The sequence below is a fragment of the Sus scrofa genome, chromosome 7, assembly GCF_054392235.1.
Source record: "Sus scrofa isolate SSC_HxYL_T2T_F1_AM1 chromosome 7, Sscrofa_HxYL_maternal_Yorkshire_Landrace_v2.0, whole genome shotgun sequence".
Classification (NCBI taxonomy): domain Eukaryota; kingdom Metazoa; phylum Chordata; class Mammalia; order Artiodactyla; family Suidae; genus Sus; species Sus scrofa.
In genome coordinates, this window is record NC_139389.1 from 42,557,351 (window position 1) to 42,577,980 (window position 20,630).

General features: G+C 40.9%; 1 protein-coding gene across 7 annotated transcripts in view; it reads right to left on the reverse strand.

Annotated features, from left to right (window-relative positions):
* Positions 1 to 20,630, reverse strand: part of BTBD9 (BTB domain containing 9) — a 406,522-nt gene that overhangs the window by 260,235 nt on the left and 125,657 nt on the right. The window contains exon 7 of one of the 7 annotated variants that reach the window (XM_084966372.1): positions 17,064 to 17,950. Coding sequence (XP_084822498.1) covers positions 17,947 to 17,950 — 4 coding nt within the window. The 3' untranslated portion in view covers positions 17,064 to 17,946. 7 annotated transcript variants of the gene reach the window in all.

Sequence of the window (20,630 nt, forward strand, 5' to 3'; positions counted from 1 at the left end):
CCTATTTCTTACTTCTTTTTTATTTAGAGAAGCTCTTTCAGTATTTCTTTTAAAATAGGTTTAATATTGCTGTACTTTGATGGGTTTATTTGCCATTCATATCCTGTTTGGTGAATTATCTATTGAAATCTTTTGCCCTTTTGCTCTTGATATCTTTTACTTTAATTATTGAGATATAGGCACTCTTTTTTAATTTTTAAAAATTTTATTAAGTTATAGTTGATTTAAAATATTGCATTAATTTCTGCTGTGCAGAAAAGTGATTCAGTTTTATATTTTATACACACACACACACACACACACACACACACACACACTTAGGCATTCTTTATATACTCTGAAGCCAAATTCTTTATCAGATACATGATTTGCAAATATTTTCCCCAGTTTGTAGCTCATCTTTTCATTAACAGTGTCTTCAGAGGAGCCAAAGTTTTTATATTTGACAAAGTCGAATTCATTAAAAAATTTTTTAAATGAGTCATGCTTTTGGTACTATGTCTGAAAAACCTTTGCCTGAGCCAAGGTCACAAAGGTTATGTTTGTTTTCTTCTGGAAGTTTTCTATTTTTAGTTTTTACATTTAGATCAATGATCCTTTAAGTTAATTTTTATCTATCACACAAGGTATGAAGTGAAGTTTGGCAAGCTTTTTCTTTTTCTTTGCATATGCACTTGTTCCAGGATCATTTGTTGAAAAGATTTTCCCTTCTCCATTGAACTCCTTTTGCACCTCTGTTCAAAATAAGCTGTCTATAATTGCATGGGTCTACTTCTAGACTTTCACTTCTGACAGATTTAATCTGCTAACTTTTATACCAATACCATACTGTCTTGATTTACAATAAGTCTTAAAATCGGGCAGGTCGCCAATTTTGTTCTTTTTCAAAGCTGTTTTGATTAGAGCCTAGCTTCTTTACATTTCCATATCAATTTCAGAATTTCTTCAAAAGTGCCTGCTGGGATTTTAATTGGGATTGTGTTGAACCTACCTGAAAACTGACATCCTAACAATACTGAATCTCCTGACCTGTAAATACAGTATATTTCTACATTTATTTAGGCCTTTAATTTCTCTCAGTATTGTTTTGTAGTTTTTGGTGTGTATTCATCTTTTGTCATTTTAAAGAAACTAGAAAAATCCCTGAAATCTGGAACACTCCTAACACACACATGAGCTGTATTATTGATAAATAAAAACACCAAAATTTGATAACAATAGTAAAAAACCTATACATAACCAAATACCCATACAGAATCCAGTAAATTTCAGTCAACAAATCAGGAAACACTTATATTAGAATGTGCTAACGAGTGGTACAGCCACTATGGCAAATAGTATGCAGGTACCTCAGAAAACTAAATAGAACTACCACATGACCCAGCAATCCCACTCTCGGGTATATTTCGAGGCAAAACTTTCCTTGAAAAAGGCACATGCACCCGTGTGTTCATTGCAGCACTCTTCACAATAGCCAAGACATGGAAACAACCTAAATGTCCATCAGCAGATGAATGGATTAAGAAGAGGTGGTACACACACACACACACAATGGACTACTACTCAGCCATAAAAAGGAACAAAATAGTACCATTTGCAGCAACATGGATGGAACTAAAGACTCTCATACTCAGTGAAGTAAGTCAGAAAGAGAAAGACAAATACCATATGATATTACTTATATGTGGAATCTAATATACGGCACAAATAAACCTTTCCACAGAAAAGAAACTCATGGACTTGGAGAACAGACTTGTGGTTCCCAAGGGGGAGGAGGAGGGGGAGGGAGTGGGATAGACTGGGAATTTGGGGTTAATAGATGCAAACTATTGCCTTTGGAAAGGTTAAGCAATGAGATCCTGCTGTATAGCACTGGGAACTATATCTAGTCACTTATGATGAAGCATGATAATGTAAGAAAAAGAATGTATATATGTATGTGTGACTGGTTCACTTTGGTGTACAGTAGAAAATTGACAGAACACTGTAAACCAGCCATAACGGAAAAAAAATAAAAATCATTTAAATTTTAAAAAAAGAATGTGCTAATAAGAAATTTGATTAAACCTAAATGTAAATGACAACTTTCCCTATGTGAGGTCTTGAATTTAAGAAAAAAAAAAAAAAGATTACAGAGTCAGAAAAATTTATTGATAGTTTCCCAAAACCATAGCAAAAGCTTTGGAAAACAAGGATCTTATTCTGCTTTTGTCCCTTTTAGCTTTGGTTTCCAGAAACTACCAGGACCTTCTTATACCTCAAAGTTTCTCCCTTTAGATCTAGGGAAGAGAATGATTATGGCTTTCACAACAACAAACATAAAACTATCTGTTTGCAAATTTATGTTACTTCACCTCTTAGCATCTCTGTAAAACAAATTCCTCTGTTATAAATCTGAGGTAGAAATTGTAGAAATTATCTCTATCCTACCAACAGAATATCAGTCCACAACAGCAACTTAGATATTAATCAAGAATGTTAGGGAAAGTTTAACTTAGGTAACAGGAAATTAGAGTTACAAGAACTCAACAGGCAATCTCTTCCATCCACATCCACAGCCTCTGCTTGTACAGGGTCACCTCGAAGCCTCATTCACCCTGTGACATACCACTTCACATTTTCACCTGCCTGTTGGACAAAGCTATTTTGCTATCTTGCGCTTCATCTTCAAAATGCCCAAGAGATTCATCAGCTCATCAAAAAGCTTTCTTCTCCCTCCTCTAGACTTCTCTATTCTGGCTCCACCATCTTCCTAAATTTCCCAAGCTTAACAACTTGATTGCCTTTGACTCCTATATATTTACTCTCCGTCCTCTTCCATTTGGAGCATTTCATGGGGGTGGGAAAGGACATGGTTAAGGGAATGATGAGTGTGTTGCAGGGATAATCCGGGAACGCTTCCTAAAAATAATTTATAGTAGGCCTTGAAAGATGCTCAGGATTTTTCAGACAGAAAGACCTAGCATAAATATTTTTTAGGAAGCCTGTTCTGATTATCCCTCCAAATATTGGTTTCCTTCCTCTCCACTCCAACAGCATTTTGTATTTCTGTTATCTCACTTAACACATGCCGCTTTTATTAGAGTTACTTTGCACCTATCAAACTGTAAGGCCCTTGAAGAAAGAGATCATCTTCATTCTCCTCTGTAACTCTGAGGTTCCCTAGGATAGTATTTTAAAATTCAACTCAAAGATATTGAACCCTTGACTATATGCAATCTATCACTGGAAGCCCCAGAAGATATTCAAACATTTGGAGAATGGCCAATGAACAGCACAAGCTTCTTATGTAAAACTTTAATAAAAGAACATTTATAGGTAGATATATAGCTTCTATACTCCTCCTCAAAGATATCGACTATCTTTCAATAAGCAAAACTCCTCCTAGCTTTACTTCCATAATAACCATCCAAAATACTGAACTATGTCTTACTATGTAGTGGAAAGCACTAGGATGAATTTCGGACTCAGAATATTACCAAAGGAAAAAAAAAATCAATCTGTCCCTTAATAAGGAAATAAAAATATCATTTTTTTTCTGTCCTGCTGTTCTTATTTGCAGGTTTTTAAAAATCCAAAAAAAGGCTTATTCAGAAATGTTGGATGAGTGGCCAGGAAACAGATTTTCTGAATGAGGCAAAAAGAATGGATGGCCCAGCTCACCATATTCCACTCACTTTCAGCAGTATTTCTTTTTCTTTCTTTTTTTTTTTTTTTTTTTTTTTTTGTCTTTTGTCTTTTTTGATGTTGTTGTTGTTGTTGCTATTTCTTGGGCTGCTCCTGCGGCATATGGAGGTTCCCAGGCTAGGGGTTGAATCGGAGCTGTAGCCACCGGCCTTCGCCAGAGCCACAGCAACGCGGGATCCGAGCCGCTTCTGCAACCTACACCACGGCTCACGGCAACACCGGATCGTTAACCCACTGAGCAAGCGCAGGGACCGAACCCACGACCTCATGGTTCCTAGTCGGACTCGTTAACCACTGCGCCACGACGGGAACTCCTCCTCGGCAGTATTTCTTGATCTTGCATCTGCAAATAAAGTCTCTGACCTGCTTGACCAGGTATCCTGAGGATCAGGAGGTACCACAAAGCCCACTCTTAAAATATCCTGATTTGTGGCACTGCAACCTCCTCATCTTTTAAGAAAGACTTTGTTTAGAAGACTGTCACTCAGACAACATGACCATTTCATCTGAGTAATTTTAATCTGGATTCACCAAATGTTAACTCAATTTTCACCTTCAACTGTATCAGCTGTACTCCATAGGCACATCTCTGCCCTTTCAACACACTCACGCCCACCTGCATTCCTTACACGTGATGTACTCTTTTAGCCTTCAGACACGTGGAAGTCATACAGATTAACTTTAACTCAAAACTGTCCACATACACCTGACTTGAGAGTTATCTCAAAATTTTATTACTAGCAGGAAACACTACAAAATATTTCCTCAGAAATCAAAATACATTAATATGATATCCTGTAAACCAAGCTGCTTCACCCAATACCTGATTTCCAGAGAGAACAAACAGAGAGGGAAAATTCATCTAGTGAGAGATAAATTACAATTCCTTATTAAAGACATAAATATGTTTTGCTGCCAGTAATCTTTAAGGCCTCTGTGGATTGTGTGCTTTGCCTTTGTTGAATGGGCTTTGTTTTCTTTTCTATAAGAACAGAAGAAATAACCAGAAGAAGAAAGAAAATGACAAAGTGAAAAACCTGGCCATGAAATGCAGTCCAATTTTCACATTTATCATCCTGCCCAGCACAGGCCCAGGCTTAGGTGGGAGGCCAGCCATGGTCCTGGCCACAGACTCTCCATGTACTCAAAGAATGTCTTGGTCTTGAAAGTGAAAGCATAGGTTGAAGATGGGGTGGATTATACCTCATGGAGTTGCAGACATTGCCTTGCCTGTGGCTGTAAATGCTGCTTAGGTAGTGCTCACTTTATTGTGAACCCAGGAAAAAATGCCTTTTCTGGAAAACCTTTATTATTCAGAATCTAACCTTCTTTTTAAGGCTGCACCCGTGGCATATGGAGGTTCCGAGGCTAGGGGTCAAATTGGAGCTGTAGCTGCTAGCCCATGCCACAGACGCAGCCACACCAGATCCGAGCCACATCTGTGACCTACACCACAGCTCACGGCAACCCCAGATCCTTAACCCACTGAGCAAGGCCAGGTATCCAACCTGCATCCTCATGGATGCTAGTCAGATTCGTTTCCACTGAGCCACGAAGGGAACTCCCTATCCCATTATTAAATAACCTAGTAGTCAGCTTTTGAAAATGCTTTATTGTTTTAATGTGAATATTTTTAGTTTTCTAAATAAAACACAGCTAACAAGAGAAGAGCTCGTGGAGCCTGTGTCTCCATAGAGCCAAGTGAGGATAGCAGGAGCCATTTGAAGGCATGATGAGCAGCTGCTGCCATAAAGTACCCATCATATACTCAGTCTGCCTTCAGAAGAGACGAGCTTTGCAAGACCTCTGCCTCAGTCCAACAGGCCAAGCAAAATTCCAGTGAGTATCAATTAGAAAGTGCCACCTCCGAGACCTTAAAAATCACATTTAATTATATGATTCACTGCTTCTTCTTTAACATGCATTGAGCAAAGTAGTAAATTAGAAAAAGAAAGCAGTTTTCCAAGATTCATGTGCTACATTAAAACTCTTTGAGAGTTGTTTGTTAAAAAAAAAAAAAAAAAAAAAAATCTTCATCACAGACGATGGCTTTCGGCACTCTGGGGAACCACATAAGTACAAGATGCTTAACTACCCAGCATCACTATTTTAGAGGCAAAACCAATGGCCTTAGCCTTCTGAACATGTATTTTAAACAAGCTGTAAAATTTTCCATTTATGAACCTGGCTATCAAATCTCAACATGCAAACTCAGCTTGGGTGACTTAACTGACATATCAGTCTGGTTTTGAGACACAATCATCTTTTCAACTGGTCAAAAAGCACCAACTCTGGGTTTGCCAGGTGATGACAGTGGCTCTGCTCCCGTCAGAGGTTAGGAGGATGAACCAAGTCAGTGCCCGAACTGCCGCATCCAGAGAGTCGGGCCTATCAGGATGTCAGCAGCAAGAGTAACTCATGCAACTAGGGTTTAATCCTAACGAATGTACTTTCTATCCTCAGTTTTACTAGTGAGGGGCAGGAATGATTAGAACTCAGAACTGAATATATTCAGGTAACCAGTCTGCATGACTTGTAGTAACTAAAGGTGCATCAAAATGATCCAAAGAAACTCTTCCCTCTCATCCCCAAATCATCTCCTTCACATGAAGGACACTTAGTGAAAGAAAATGAAACATCATTCTGTGGAATTACATTTCCCCACTACTAGAAAGAAGATCCAACTTCAGACATATTTTTTGAAGGTTTCAAAAAAAAAAAAATGCCATTAAAGCAATAATGATTGCCTCTCTTGAGCTGAATATATCTACAGTTTCAATCCTCTATAAACCACTTAGAAATATGGACAACACATGAAATAACAGAGCTTCCAAGAGCATTCTGCAAGATTCCACTTTGTCTTTGTAGAAAACGTAGGTAGTGTATGTAGATTTTCTGCAAAGTGCTCTGAAAATTCCATAAATTCCACCCTGTGGGGATTTCACTTCTTTGTAGTCTTTCTGCCATACTTGAGTTCCTATCCCTTCTAAATATATGCTGCAATACCAACATTTCCACAGACAAAGCACTGCACACTAATAAAACACAATGCTGTTTACATACAGTGCAAACATATAACATATTTTTAGCGTAGGTTATGAGCAATATTTTTAGATGGATGGAGCCTGCAGTGATATTAGTAACAAACTTCTACTGTAAATTAGTGGCCTAAATAGAAATTTATGTTCCATAAAACCCAGCATGAAACAATAAGTCAGAAATATTTAAATAACATTTTACAGAGCGTTAAGCAGCAAGCACAACTATGTCAGGCTGAGTCAGTTACTGAAAAGAAGCTGGGCACTGCCACAGAAAGGTGGCCCCGCAGTAAAAGACAATGTGGTGGCCTTTTAAATAACTTTAAAAAAATTACATATGACCTCGACCTTATACCTGACTAATATTCTCAAGGGTAAGTCTCAATCTTGGAAACAAAAAATATCCATCCAGCCCAGGGATAAATTTTACAACTTCCATAGATACAAGGCCAAAGGCATCTATCTACATGAAATGGGGCTTGGTTCATATTTTCACTCATTTTCTAAAAATATGTTAGGTCTATAACGTGACCAAATGAGATTATGTCTAGGTTTGGCTAAGATCTATAATCCTGCTCAAGTCATAATCAAGTCTATTCTTGCATTACTCACGTTTCACAGAGCAAAGAATATTTCTATTATTTTTTGGGGAAAAGAAGCTCCCAAACTTAAATTTATCTTGCAATTCTGCAAAATACCAAGACTTTAAACACCATATTCAAAATCTAACAACACTATGAGCCTGAGACCAGAACTGCATCCCAGTGAATACCAAAAAACACTCTAGAGGGAGTTCCCGACGTGGTTCAGTGGTTAACGAATCTGACCAGCATCCATGAGGATGCAGGTTCCATCCCTGGCCTCGCTCAGTGGTTTAAGGATCCAGCATTGCTGTGAGCTGTGGTGTAGGTCACAGACGTGGCTCAGATCCTGCATTGCTGTGGTTGTGGTATAGGCCAGCAGCTACAGCTCCAATTTGACTCCTAGCCTTGGAACCTCCATATGCCGTGGGTGCAGCCCTAAAAAAGCAAAAATAAATAAATTAATTAATTAAATAAAATAATAATAAAAACAAAAACACTCTAGAAGCTACCCAAATTTGTAATTCAGATTTTTTTCCCCAAAATAATTGAAGTGGGAATTGATGGTAGTGGTTAGGGTAAGGGAACAAGGAGTAAATTTCCAAACTCTTTTTTTTCTCTTCCAAACAGAACTGGAAAGTGTTAGGGCTTCAGAAATGTGGGACAGCAGAATGTCATGTCTTCAGTGAGGACGAAAATGATGGCTTTATTTCTTCATCTGCAATTTAGAAGGTATTTACTCTATTCCTTCATCTGCAATTTAGAAGGTAAAGAAAATATTCTAAATTTTTAAAAAAGGCTCCAGGGCCTCAATTTTTCGTTAAAGAGTTCTCTGATTCATGACTAATATCCCAAAATAAAAAATAAACAATAGGTTTGGACTAAGGCTTTATTTTATGAAGATAAGAGATTGGTGTTGGCATGCTAGATTTTTTCCAGTGAATTATCCCACTTATCCCACTTTCATCCTTAAATTCCAGAAGGCTAAAACTGGACTCATCATTTCTCTCCAAATGTGACTTAGCCTAACCATTTCTGTCAATGACATCTTTATCCTACCGACCATCTCAATTAAAGCCCTCATTCATCATTTCTGATTCCTCCTCTTCTCTTACCCTAGAGTTAATAGGAAAGCTCAGTAAGACCATAAACTCTAAGAAGCCTGGGACTATGTCTGTATTACTTTCCATTTATTCTTTCACCTTTACCACATGACAAGGACAGTGACAGGTACTGCGGGGAAGTGAGCAAGACAGTCATGGTTCCTGGCCTTATGGGGCTTACAGTCTAGTGGAGAAGTCCTACATTAAATAACACAAATAAAGGTTTCATTACAAATTGTGACAAGTGCTCTAAAAAACAGACCTGGGTTCTATGTGAGTCTAGTTAAGATAGGGGGTGTTGGTCATCAGAAAGGATCCTCTCAGCCAGTGAATCCTGAGCCAAGACTGAAGGGTAAGTCTGAGGTGGCCGGGGGAGACGGGGAAGAGCACTGAGGGAAACGCCACGTGTGGGGACACTCAGCACATTGGAGAAAATGCAAAAAAAAGGCCAGGAAGGCCGGAGGTAATACATGGGCAGTACAGCTGCTATATTAAGACACTGGATTTTATCCTGGGTGTAATGGGAAGTCTATGAGCATGATCTGATGTATAGTCTTGCAAAGAACCCTGTAGTTGCTGGGTGGAAATAAAGTGGAACGAGAGTATAAATAGGGAAACTAGTTCAGACCACGGCAGTAGTTCCAGAGAGCTAACAGTGACCTGAGCTAATCCAAGCCATCCTCATTCCCAGGGTCGGGCACAGCTCCTGGTTTACATGGATGAATGAATCAATAAATACGTCTCAGCATCACTTCTTAACAGGTCTTCTTTCATGATACTCCTTCCTGTCCCAGGGTAGAGGTATCCTCCAGTCTATTTCTGAGGTACAATTACACTGATTTTCTAGAGTCAAATTTTTAGTCAACACCATCATAAAATAAATTTAGATCCCATCTAATGTCTATGATTTAAAGTTCAAACTCAAGTGTCACATAAAATTCTATAAGAAAGCTGAAATACAATTTTTTTTTTTTTTTGTCTTTTTGTTGTTGTTGTTGCTATTTCTTGGGCCGCTCCCACGGCATATGGAGGTTCCCAGGCTAGGGGTCGAATCGGAGCTGTAGCCACCGGCCTACGCCAGAGCCACAGCAACTTGGGATCCGAGCCGCGTCTGCAACCTACACCACAGCTCACGGCAATGCCGGATCGTTAACCCACTGAGCAAGGGCAGGGACCGAACCCGCAACCTCATGGTTCCTAGTCGGATTCGTTAAACCACTGCGCCACGACGGGAACTCCTGAAACACAATTTTTTAAATCTCAAATAATCAGGTAATTTATATATAAGACTAAGCAAACTTTATGTATAAGAATTTCATCACAGCACTATTTACAATATCAAAACAAAAACAATCTATTTGTGCTTCAATATAGGAAAAGTCAAATTATGGAACACCATATAATGAAATAACATGTAGCCCTGAAAAATGTTTTCAAGGAATATTTAAAATGTGGGGGAAAGCAATAAAACATTAAATGAAAATATATATGATCTGAAGATCATTTTTTAAAAGAATACTCACACATACACATGACAAAAAGAAACAGATCAAAGTAGTCATGTATGGATTGTGAGGTTATGGGTGATTTTTACTTGCTTAATATGTTTCTCTAGTTTCCAAACTTTCTACAATAAAAACACGTTTATTCTCAGAAACATCTCCTAGTAATGGCTACACCTAAAAGGAAGAAACTCCAGCCTAGCTCCCTATGTCCCCCTAGTCCTTGCTCCCATGCCTGCAATTCTCTTTCTCGAGGGCCTGCTCCTCCACTGCCTGCCCAGGGCACACCCTCCTGCTCTGCAGCTGAGCCTGAGAGGGCCTCCCCTAGGCTCTCGGTTCCTGATCTCAACAATGCCCAAACAAAGAGCTCATCTGACGTAACATATGCTGCCTTGACTCATCAGTTTTTTTTTCCTGTGCCTTGAGCTCTCACTTGTCTGTCAAATTGACTACCTGTGGTGCTTTTTCTTTTTTTTCCTGCACTCATGCATGTGGAAGTTCCTGGGCTAGGGATTGAACCTGCATCAGAGCTGTAAACCAAGCCACAGCAGTGACAACGCTGGATCCTTAACTCACTGAACCACTAGGGAACTCTGAAATTGACTATGTTTTCATTTCTTCACCCTGTCCCTTGCACAGTACCTTCTCCAGAGGCATTTAATATGTGCTGACTGCTCAGAATGAAGTTATTCTATACAGGGGCCATCACCTGGCTCTCAGGAGGCTAACATGGCCATGATCTCCTGGGTCCCTACTGCATCTTGGCCAAAAGCTGCTCCCATACTTCCCCCCTTTGAATCATAGACGATTAGGGAAAGGAAGAGACATGAGATAGGGTCTAGCTCAACCACTGGAAAAGAGAAAGGTGAATTCTGCAAGTACAGAGAGATTCTCTGCAGGTCCCTGGGAGAGGCAGAGGCAGTGGCAGAGCCAGGCCTGGAAATGCAATAGCTCACATTCAGTGGTCACTTCCCCAGACCATCAGGAACCCTTCTAATTCTTCAAAGAATGTAAACTGGGAGTGCCCATTGTGGCTCAGCGGTAAAGAACCCAACTAGTATCCATGAGGATTCGGGTTCAGTCCCTGGCCTCGCTCAGTGGGTTCAGGATCCGGTGTTGCCGTGAGCTGTGGTGTAGGTTGCAGATGCGGCTTGAATCTGGTGTTGCTGTGGCTGTGATATAAGCCGGCAGCAGCTACAGCTTCAATTCGACCCCTAGCCTGAGAACTTTTTTTTTTTTTTTTTTTTGTCTTTTGAGGGCTGCACCCGCGGCATACACCACAGCCACAGCAATGCCAGATTCAAGTCACATCTGCGACCTACACCACAGCTCACGGCAACACCGGATCCTTAACCCACTGAGCAAGTCCATAGCCTGGGAACTTCTATATGCCGTGAGTGTGGCCCTAAAAAAGCCAAAAAAAAAAAAAAAAAAGAATGTAAACTGGCAAACAAGTTTGGAAATGTCCATTTGATTTCCTGAATGTCCATTTGACAGGCTGAGAAAATTAATCTGGCATCTGCATTATGTTTTTCACTCTGTTTACTACAGCTGTAGAATATCAAAGGTTCATTGAAAGTAAGTTGTTAAGCTTAACTATCAGGCACTTCAGAATTGCTTTCAAGGCAGCATGGCTCAAAGGCCAGAATAATCTGATCACAAATTCCTCCCAGGGATATAAAATTAAAAGCATAATTCAGTGCCCATCTTTCCTCCCACAATGAATGAACATAGGCTTGAGTGAAGCCAGGGTGTGTGATATGTGCTTATGAACCAGCATGGCACGGATGCTTTTAAGCACTCCAGGAAGAAATATTAAAGTCACTGATGAATAATTACTCTGATAAAGCACTAAGATCCTATGAGGTTAGGCTGTGATTTAAGTTGACAGCTTTGCTTATAAACATTGGTTCTAAAAAATACCAATTAATGATTCATTTGACTCCTGCTCTGCTCTGATACTGTCCAAATTCTGGCATTTCATGTCATGCCATCGTCTTTTACCACATAAATTTCAGTTTTATCACGGCAAAGAGAGTAAAAAATACTTTCAAATGAAAATAATACAAATAACAAAGGGTCTATTTTACTGTTGTGAACTCTGACAATTTCCTCTTTGTATTAAAAAAAGATAATAAGTGTCAAACCAGTTATTACAGCACATGACAGCTTCAGAATAGAGACAACATATCCAGCTCCATATTATTCAACATGGACACACGGGAAAAGAGCAAACAGTTTTTCTAACAGATTTCTCTGCTTCAATGCCAATATGGCAAATAATCAGACGAAAATGTTATTACTCTACCTAATCTTTCCTTGGAGCTTTTAAATAGAAACTTTTGTTAACTGATTTTTTAAATATGTACAGGATTGGGGGTGCAGCACCACCCCTATGAAGGGTCCTCCCAATGACATACAGGCTTAGGTGAGGTGACACCTGGGATGGTGGGAGGGAGGGGTTGAAGATGATTAATCAGGGCTGAGGACCGGGGATATGTGACAAAGGCAGATGTCTTTCCTGAAACGGCATGAACTCCACTGAGGCAGAAGTTGAAGGAAGGAAAGGAGAAATCTTAATCTGTGCTTGCTTTCTCCAATCACTGGAGATGACAGGCAAATTGGAGGGGAGTACACAGATTCAGAGGTAAAAGGATCAGAAGCAAAATGAAGTCATCAAAAGGTGGCAATACTTTATAGAGACTGAGATTGACTGATTTCGACAAGCCTGTCTTAGCTCTGCTGCCATAATAACAACATACCCTAGATGGGGTGGCTTAAACAAAATATTTATTTCTCACAGTTCTCAAGCTGGGAAGTCCAAGAGCGAGGTGCTTATCAATTTGGTTCTTGGAGAGCCCTCTTCCTGGCTTGCAGATGGCCATCTTCTCACTGGCCCTCAAGTTGCAGGGCAAGGAGTAGGGGATGCTGATATCTCTTTCTTTTTAAGAACACCAATTCCACCCTCATGACCTCATCTAAACCTAATTACCTCCAAAGGTCCCACTTCTAAATACCATCACATTGGTGGGGTTTTCGTTTTTGTTTTTTGGCCATGCCCCACCACATGCAGAAATTCCCAGACCAGGGCCAGGGATTAGAACCCAAACCAGAGCAGTGATCAGAGCCATAACGGTGTTGCTGGATCCTTCACCCACTAGGCCACCAGGAAACTCCAAAATACTATCACCTGGGGGTGTATGGCTTCAGCATATGAATTTTAGGAGGACACAAACATTCGGTCCACATCATAACCTTCACCTAGTACCTACTATGTGCTATATGGAAGGTCTGAATAAAATTGACTAGACATGCCAGGGCAGAATCATGCTTATAGTAAGATGATCAGAAGCAAGACTGTATTTTCCTCTACACCTAAAAAAGCTTTATTAGCAAACAAAGTTATCTTTATCTGAAATGCCTTTAAAGCCTGTGCTTCGTATTTATGTCCATACTTTTCAGATAAGACCTACTTTAACTGTTGCCAATTCTCACATTTTACTGATCTACTAGCAGTTTCTATATATGCAATTTTATTTTCTGTCACCCTAATGTTATCATAACTTAATGCTTTCAGGGAATAAGAAAGAATCAATGCTGATTATAGTTAAGAAACTGAGGATGAAAGCAATTCTAACTGAGGATATTTGCTTTTTGTAAAGCCTCGACAAGAGGTCCTCTTATCCTGAGTCATTTAAGGATCACTAACTTGAGTCAAACCCAGCAAAATGCTACAAATACAAGGAGTAAAGATGTCAGTAATTTTCTGGCAAGGCAATAATATGGTTTGGTGGAAAGAGAATCCACACTGGAGTCAGGGAGACCTGTTTTGACTGACTCATCTATTTTCTTTCCATTCTCAAATAACATTTATTATTGTTGCAAAGGAGTCTTTTTCATGAGAACAGTTTTCATATTATGTAAAGGTATGCTGATTATGGTCAAAGAAACAAATTTCACCAAGGTGCCATGTACGAAGTATGCCCCACCTTTTTGTTTTGTTTTGTTTTGTTTTTTGACAGTATGGCCTCTCTGAGCTCAGTTTCTTCATCTGTAAAAATGAGAACACCCCTGGCTGCACCAGAAAGCTGTGTGTGATTAAATGAAATGAAAGGATGTCCAAGGGCCTAACCGGAAGAACCATGTGGTCAGTATGCTGTATCTTCTTTTTTTTTTTTTTTTTGCTATTTCTTGGGCCGCTCCTGCGGCATGTGGAGATTCCCAGGCCAGGGGTCCAATCGGAGCTGTAGCCACCGGCCTACGCCAGAGCCACAGCAACGAAGGATCCGAGCCGCGTCTGCAACCTACACGACAGCTCACAGCAACGCCAGATCATTAACCCACTGAGCAAGGGCAGGGACCGAACCTGCAACCTCATGGCTCCGTCAGATTCGTTAACCACTGCGCCACGACGGGAACTCCAGTATGCTGTATCTTCTACCTTCTGCGTCCTCAAATGCCTTCTACCAGGTAGGGGTCCTAAGTTCCAAGTTTGCTACCAGTCTCTGCCTGTGCGTGTGCAGAGGAAGGTTATATACTTGTGAGTACTATGCTTTCATGAGCCTGACCATCTTTAAAATATTTACCTTATTGATTTGAACATCATATTAATTTACTCACATATATCATCTGACACCTCCATTTACGGGTCTTTTGGGCATCTCCAGGCATGTGGATGCTTGATAAATAGTCTATTAGTATGATTTGCCTATCTCTATCCTGTCTCTCCTCCCCCCCCCCTTTTAGAGAATTACATAGCTGGCAGTGAGGATGGCGCCAGATCTCATCATTCATTTATAACCACTTTCTCTCCTTGCTGCATCCCTGAATCTGACTCTGTATTTCCCATTCTCTGCTTAGAGGACCACCTTCTAGTCTCTTCACTGAGAGGAACTGTGGACAGGTGGGCAAAGCAGACGACTAAAGGAGAGAAGAATGGCGGCTTAGCTTCTGGGTTGGCGCTGACGTACTCCACTCACCTTTGAACTCCATGGGAATCTATTTCAGCAACTGCAGGGAAAGGCTAAGGGATCCTGATGTCCTTGAAGGAGGGAATGAGCAGTCAACAGACTAAAAATCAGAGGAGACTTTGGAAATGACAGAACAGGCTACTACTGTGTAATGACTAAGCTGCCTTGGTGTGTCTTTTGGGCTAAAACTTCATTTCATTTTCATCATATATAGAGCCAGAATTATGGCTCCAGGGAGAGCTACAAGTTGTGTTCCCTTTGGCCTATCTGAACATCCCAAATAGTATCCCATTCTACCTGAGGATGAGCCCCTGAAATAGACTGACAACGCTTCAATTATCTTGGCTGCAGGCAACAACAAAATAAGTCTCAGGGGCTCTCAAAAAGCTCAAAAGTTCTCTCTAAACTATGTTGCTATCAGATGGAAACTACAAGAACATGACCAAAACTATAAGAATAGAGGTTTTCCTGGGCTTTGTTCTAGCAAAAGATAGTTTGCAACCATGCGATGAAAAGTAAGTAGAAGCCGACAGGGGTCCAATGGGGAACATAACAGTGTGATCGTAGTTCAGACACCCAACCAGTCAGCCCCCGCCCCATCCCCAGCTTCTCACAAACGCAGGGTTACCCAAACTCTCATTAACCTAGCATTGACCTTCTTATTTAAGTTTATCTGATAATTAACAGTGTAACGGAAAAAATGGGAAGACAGAAAGGAGAAAGCTTAAAACAAACATTGTCCCACATGTTAGCAACAACATAAATTCAAAGTTCCCGTCATGACTCAGTGGTTAATGAATCCAACTAGGAACCATGAGGTTGTGGGTTCGATCCCTGGCCTTGCTCAGTGGGTTAAGGATCTGGCATTGCCATGAGCTGTGGTGTAGGTTGCAGACGTGGCTCAGATCCTGAGTTGCTGTGGCTCTGGCGTAGGCCGGAGGCTACAGCTCCACTTAGACCCCTAGCCTGGGAACCTCCATGTGCCATGGGATTGGCCCTAGAAAAGGCAAAAAGACCAAAAAAAAAAAAAAAAACAAAAAAAACAAAAAAACCAACCAAACAAACAAAAACATAAATTGGTTACGTGACAAATCTGAGTCAGCAATTAAGCTGACAGTCCAATGACAAAGCTATTAAAATCTTGAGACCAAAAAAAAAAAAAAAACCATTTCTTCAAGGTTTTCCAACATTTCAATAGCCAAGTTGAGACTTGAATCGCTGCTGTAAAAGGAAGCATTCCTTTTCTGAACCCATCTGTGTGACCAGGCTGCTGCTGTTGCCATTACTGGTCAGTCGACACACCCCGGAACAAGAATGCTCATTTCTGAAGTCAAGCGTGTTCAAAATCCTCTCAGCGAAGTAAACTGACTCCTGAGCATCTCCTGCAGCATAAAAATTCTCTTACGGCAGTAGACTTATGTTCAGACTCAAAAATGCCTTTCCACTTTTATCAGATTTTCTCAGGTAAAAAGAAATGAAGACAGACGCCAAGGGCCCCCTGAGTACAATCCCACTGAGCAGGCAAAGGCAAAATAGGAAGATGAAATTCTAACATGAAGGGACCCCATGATGATGTGAAAAGGAAAGAAGAGAGAAGAGGCACATAATCTGAAAGATTCAAGTATATGCACAGATAAATACTTTCCCAAGGTGTGCAGGAATCTAGCTTTCTTTAAGAAGACAAGCACAGCATCATATAATTCAAATTAATTCCTTTCTGAATGAAAGCTGAGTAACAAAGACAGAACTTGGCAAGATGGCCCAGCACGGTGAGGGCAGAACTGTACTCCCAGCTGATCCTTGGTGAGATGTTAGGTTGTCAGCTTAATGCAAAATAAAATGAGGCCGCACAACGGCAAGCATTTTGAAAAGTAAAAAAAAAAAAAAAAAAAAATCCAAGGGAAAGATAAAGGCAGCATTTAAGGAACCTGAAGAAAATGAACTCTGTGGGTGGGCAGCACTGACTGTGACCTTTCTCCTGTTGACATCCTGGGAAGAGGAGAGACATGATGGAGAGGCCAGTTCCTGCCGCCTTCCCCGACAACGGGAATAGCAGCACCACGGATCTGAGAGAGGGTGAGCCTAATGTGGAGGCTGCCCGTCCATTAAAGACAAGAGAGTGAAAAGTGGGAGAGAAGCTCCCAGTACCAACAGTGGTGACCTGAAATGGTGCAGCAAGGAGTTATACTGGCATAAAAGCTGCTTTATTCAGATGGTTCCTTTCAGGGCAACTCATTTCATGATACTTAATGCAGGCGGTTAGAAGAACAGTTGGGCTGGATATAACTTACAGTGCGTCACACAAATCTGGAGCACCCACGGAACATTAATTTCAGGGCACACATTGAGATTATGCTCTTACAACCAGCCTCTTTGCCAGGGGCAGCTTGTAACTCAGAGTCATGTTTCATTTAGGATGTGCTGTATAATGCTGAAGGGGAAAGTTAACTACTTTGTTTTGTTGTTTCTTTTCCCCAATCCAAGTAGAAAGCATTTGGGAAAGAGCTACTACATATGCTAAACTGAAACTTTCTTTCTTTTCATTTTTTTTTTTGCTTTTTAGAACCACACCCATAGCATATGTAAATTCCCAGGCTAGGGGTCGAATTGGAGCTGCAGCTGCTGGCCTACACCATAGCCACAGCAACACAGGATCCAAGCCACGTCTGTGACATACATCACAACTCATGGCAGTGCTGGATCCTTAACCCACTGAGTGAGGCCAGGGATCAAACCCATGTCCTCATGAATACTAGTCAGGGTTGTTGACCACTGAACCATGATGGGAACTCCTCGCATGTTTACTGTTGTTCCACACACACAACTTCCCCTGCTGCTGAGATGCCCACAAGCAAGCTGGCCCGTACTGGGATTTGCTTTTCTCATACACGTCTAGGTCTCTCTCTCTCTCCAGCACCTGGAACTGTGCTTCCACCGCAGCATGCCAGACACGAACTCATCCCTCCTCAAAGGGGCTGTTAAAATCCCACCTTCTTCCAAGCGATCGTGACGTGGTCCTTTTTTTCACCCTTAGCTATTCCTCAGCTATGGTAATCAGTAACCATTCAACTTAAAAAAAAAAAAAAAGAAACCATGTTAATTCTTCTAAGTAATGCAAACATCTAATTTTATTCATGCTCTTGAATTATTTTCCTTTCTCCCGCATGTTTGTGGAGCTGTTACATGAGTCCTTTGTACTGATGTAGCTGTCATTCCTTCAACTAAGTTCTTGCCAAACACTGAGCTGTGTCTGGAGATACAAAGATAACCACTCTTGTTGAAAAGATGCCAGTTTAGTGGGAGAGACAGACATGTAAACAGATCTGTATGTGAGATACATGGCCTGGAGAGGGAGAAAAACATATATTGCAGAAATAAACCAGCACAACAGCACGGAACGAACTAGAGGGCAAAATACACCACAGAGATCCAGTGAAATGCAAGGATTGTGAACATGAAGGTAATAATTCCTTCTTCATCGCAGACACTCTACATACTCTGTCCTTCCTTCTTCTGCAAGGGAAGAAGTAACCTCGTCTCGACCGAGAGCCAACCTTCCAGGTGAGCCCCAGGCTCCAGCCCCTCTCTCACATCAGGGACATGGTCCTGCAGAGATTCCCCCTCTGGCTCTCCCTTCCCGTGGAGCCATTCCAACGTGCATACGAGAAAACCTTAGTATCACCCTCCCTCCACCTTTGTCTCCTCTAGCCTCTCTGCCATTTCTCTGCTTCCCTTTGCAGCGATTCTCCTTTCACCTTGTGTTCATTACTATCCCTATTACCTCGCCACCCATCCTCTCCGCCCACCACTCCACTGAACTGGCTCTTAGCAAGGTCACCAATAAGCTCCACCTTGCCAGATCCATTAGTCACTTTTCTGTTCTCATCCATCTTATGGGGCATCTACTGCCCACTCTCATCTCCCTTCTGCCCATATTGAGAGACCTCTTTAGGCTTCCAGGAACACCCTCTCCTGGTTTGCTTCCTGCCCCAAGGGCAGCTCCTTTCCAATTCTCTCAGTTTGTTTTTCCTTGATGGCCTCCTCCCTGTCCCCCCACAGCCCATTCTCACAGCAGCTAGAGTGGTCCTTCAACCCAGTAATTTTATTCCCTAACTTAAACCATCCAATGGCTTGCCATCACTCTTAGAATCCATACCACCGAGCCCCATAGTTCTGGCTCCTGCCTACCTCTCTGCCCTCATTTCTAGCCATACCTTCTCCCAACACCCTGCAGACCATACACCACCAGACGTCAGATCTATGTTGCCTTTTTTCTGTTCCCAAGCACAAGCTAGCTCCCACTTCACAGCCTTTCCCATGCTGTTCGTCGGCCTAGAGACTCTTCTCTTAGCTCTCTGCATGGCCAACTTCTGACAACCGAAGTCTAGGCTCAACTGACTTGCTCACAGGGGCCTTCCCTGATCTTCCTGCTCAACTGTCTCTTCCCAGTCAGTCACCTGCTAGCTCATCACCCCTTTGCTTCTTCAAACACTACCAGCAGGTGTCATATTTATTTCTTCACATCACATTTGTCTACCTCTCCTGCTAGAACCTAAACTCAACAAGGGCAGGGACTTGGTCTTGTTCATGCTGTACATCCAGCTCCAGGCACAGCGTTTCATACGTAGCAGGTACTCTGTAAAATTTTACTGAATGGAAGAATGAAGTGATGACAAAACCCTTGTCTAGGATACTGTGTCCAGCTCTTTGCTCTTCAACTACAGAAAGGAACAGGAGGGTAAAGTTGAAACATAAAAATAACTAGTGCACCAGGAAGTCAGACTTATGGCAAAAGGTTAATGGAACCAGAAATAATGAGGAAATATTTTATTTTCATTCTTTAGGGGGGTCACTACTAGTTTTTTTTTTTTTTTAATGTCTGATGAGGATTAAATAAAAATAAAGGCTCAGTGGAATGAGTTTAAATTTTAAAAGAGATGTGACATAGTTATAGAAATACTTCCTGAGACTTATTTAATATTATCATTAGTTCCTGAGAAGAACAACACTGAATATTGTTTTAAAACAAAAAGGGATAATAATAATCCTGTATCAGTTGAGTGCCTCCTACAGGCCAGGAGTTGCATCAAGACCATGTTACAAGTCTGACCTCCTCTGACACTTGCAGCAGCGCTATGAGGAGATACACACTGCTGTCCTTATTTTAGCAATGAGAAGACTGAGACTCAGCAGCGCTAACCAACACAGTTAATAAATGACCAGGTTGAGACCACACCCAGATCTGTTTGACTGTAAAATGTGCGCTCTTGACGACTGTTTGGAAAGGAGCATGTAAAACACTGGATCTAGCCCTGCTAAATGCATGAGGGTCAGTTTTTTGTTTTTTTTTTAATCTAGAATTTTAAGATATTTTCAGGAATAATATAAAGAACATACTATAAAGCACAGCTTAAAACAGTCCTATTTATCCATATTGGAAGATAGCGGTAAAATTGTCACTCTATGGAGATAACATGATACTATATATAGAAAACCCTAAAGACTCCACACAAAAACTACTCCAACTGATCAACGAATTCAGCAAAGTAGCAGGATACAAAATTAACATTCAGAAATGGGCTGCATTTCTGTATATAAACAATGAAATATTAGAAAAGGAATATAAAAATACCTTTTAAAATCACAATCTAAAAAATTAAATGCCTAGGAATAAACCTGACCAAGGAGGTGAAAAATTTATATACTGAGAACTATAAAACATTAATCAAGGAAATTAAAGAGGATTCAA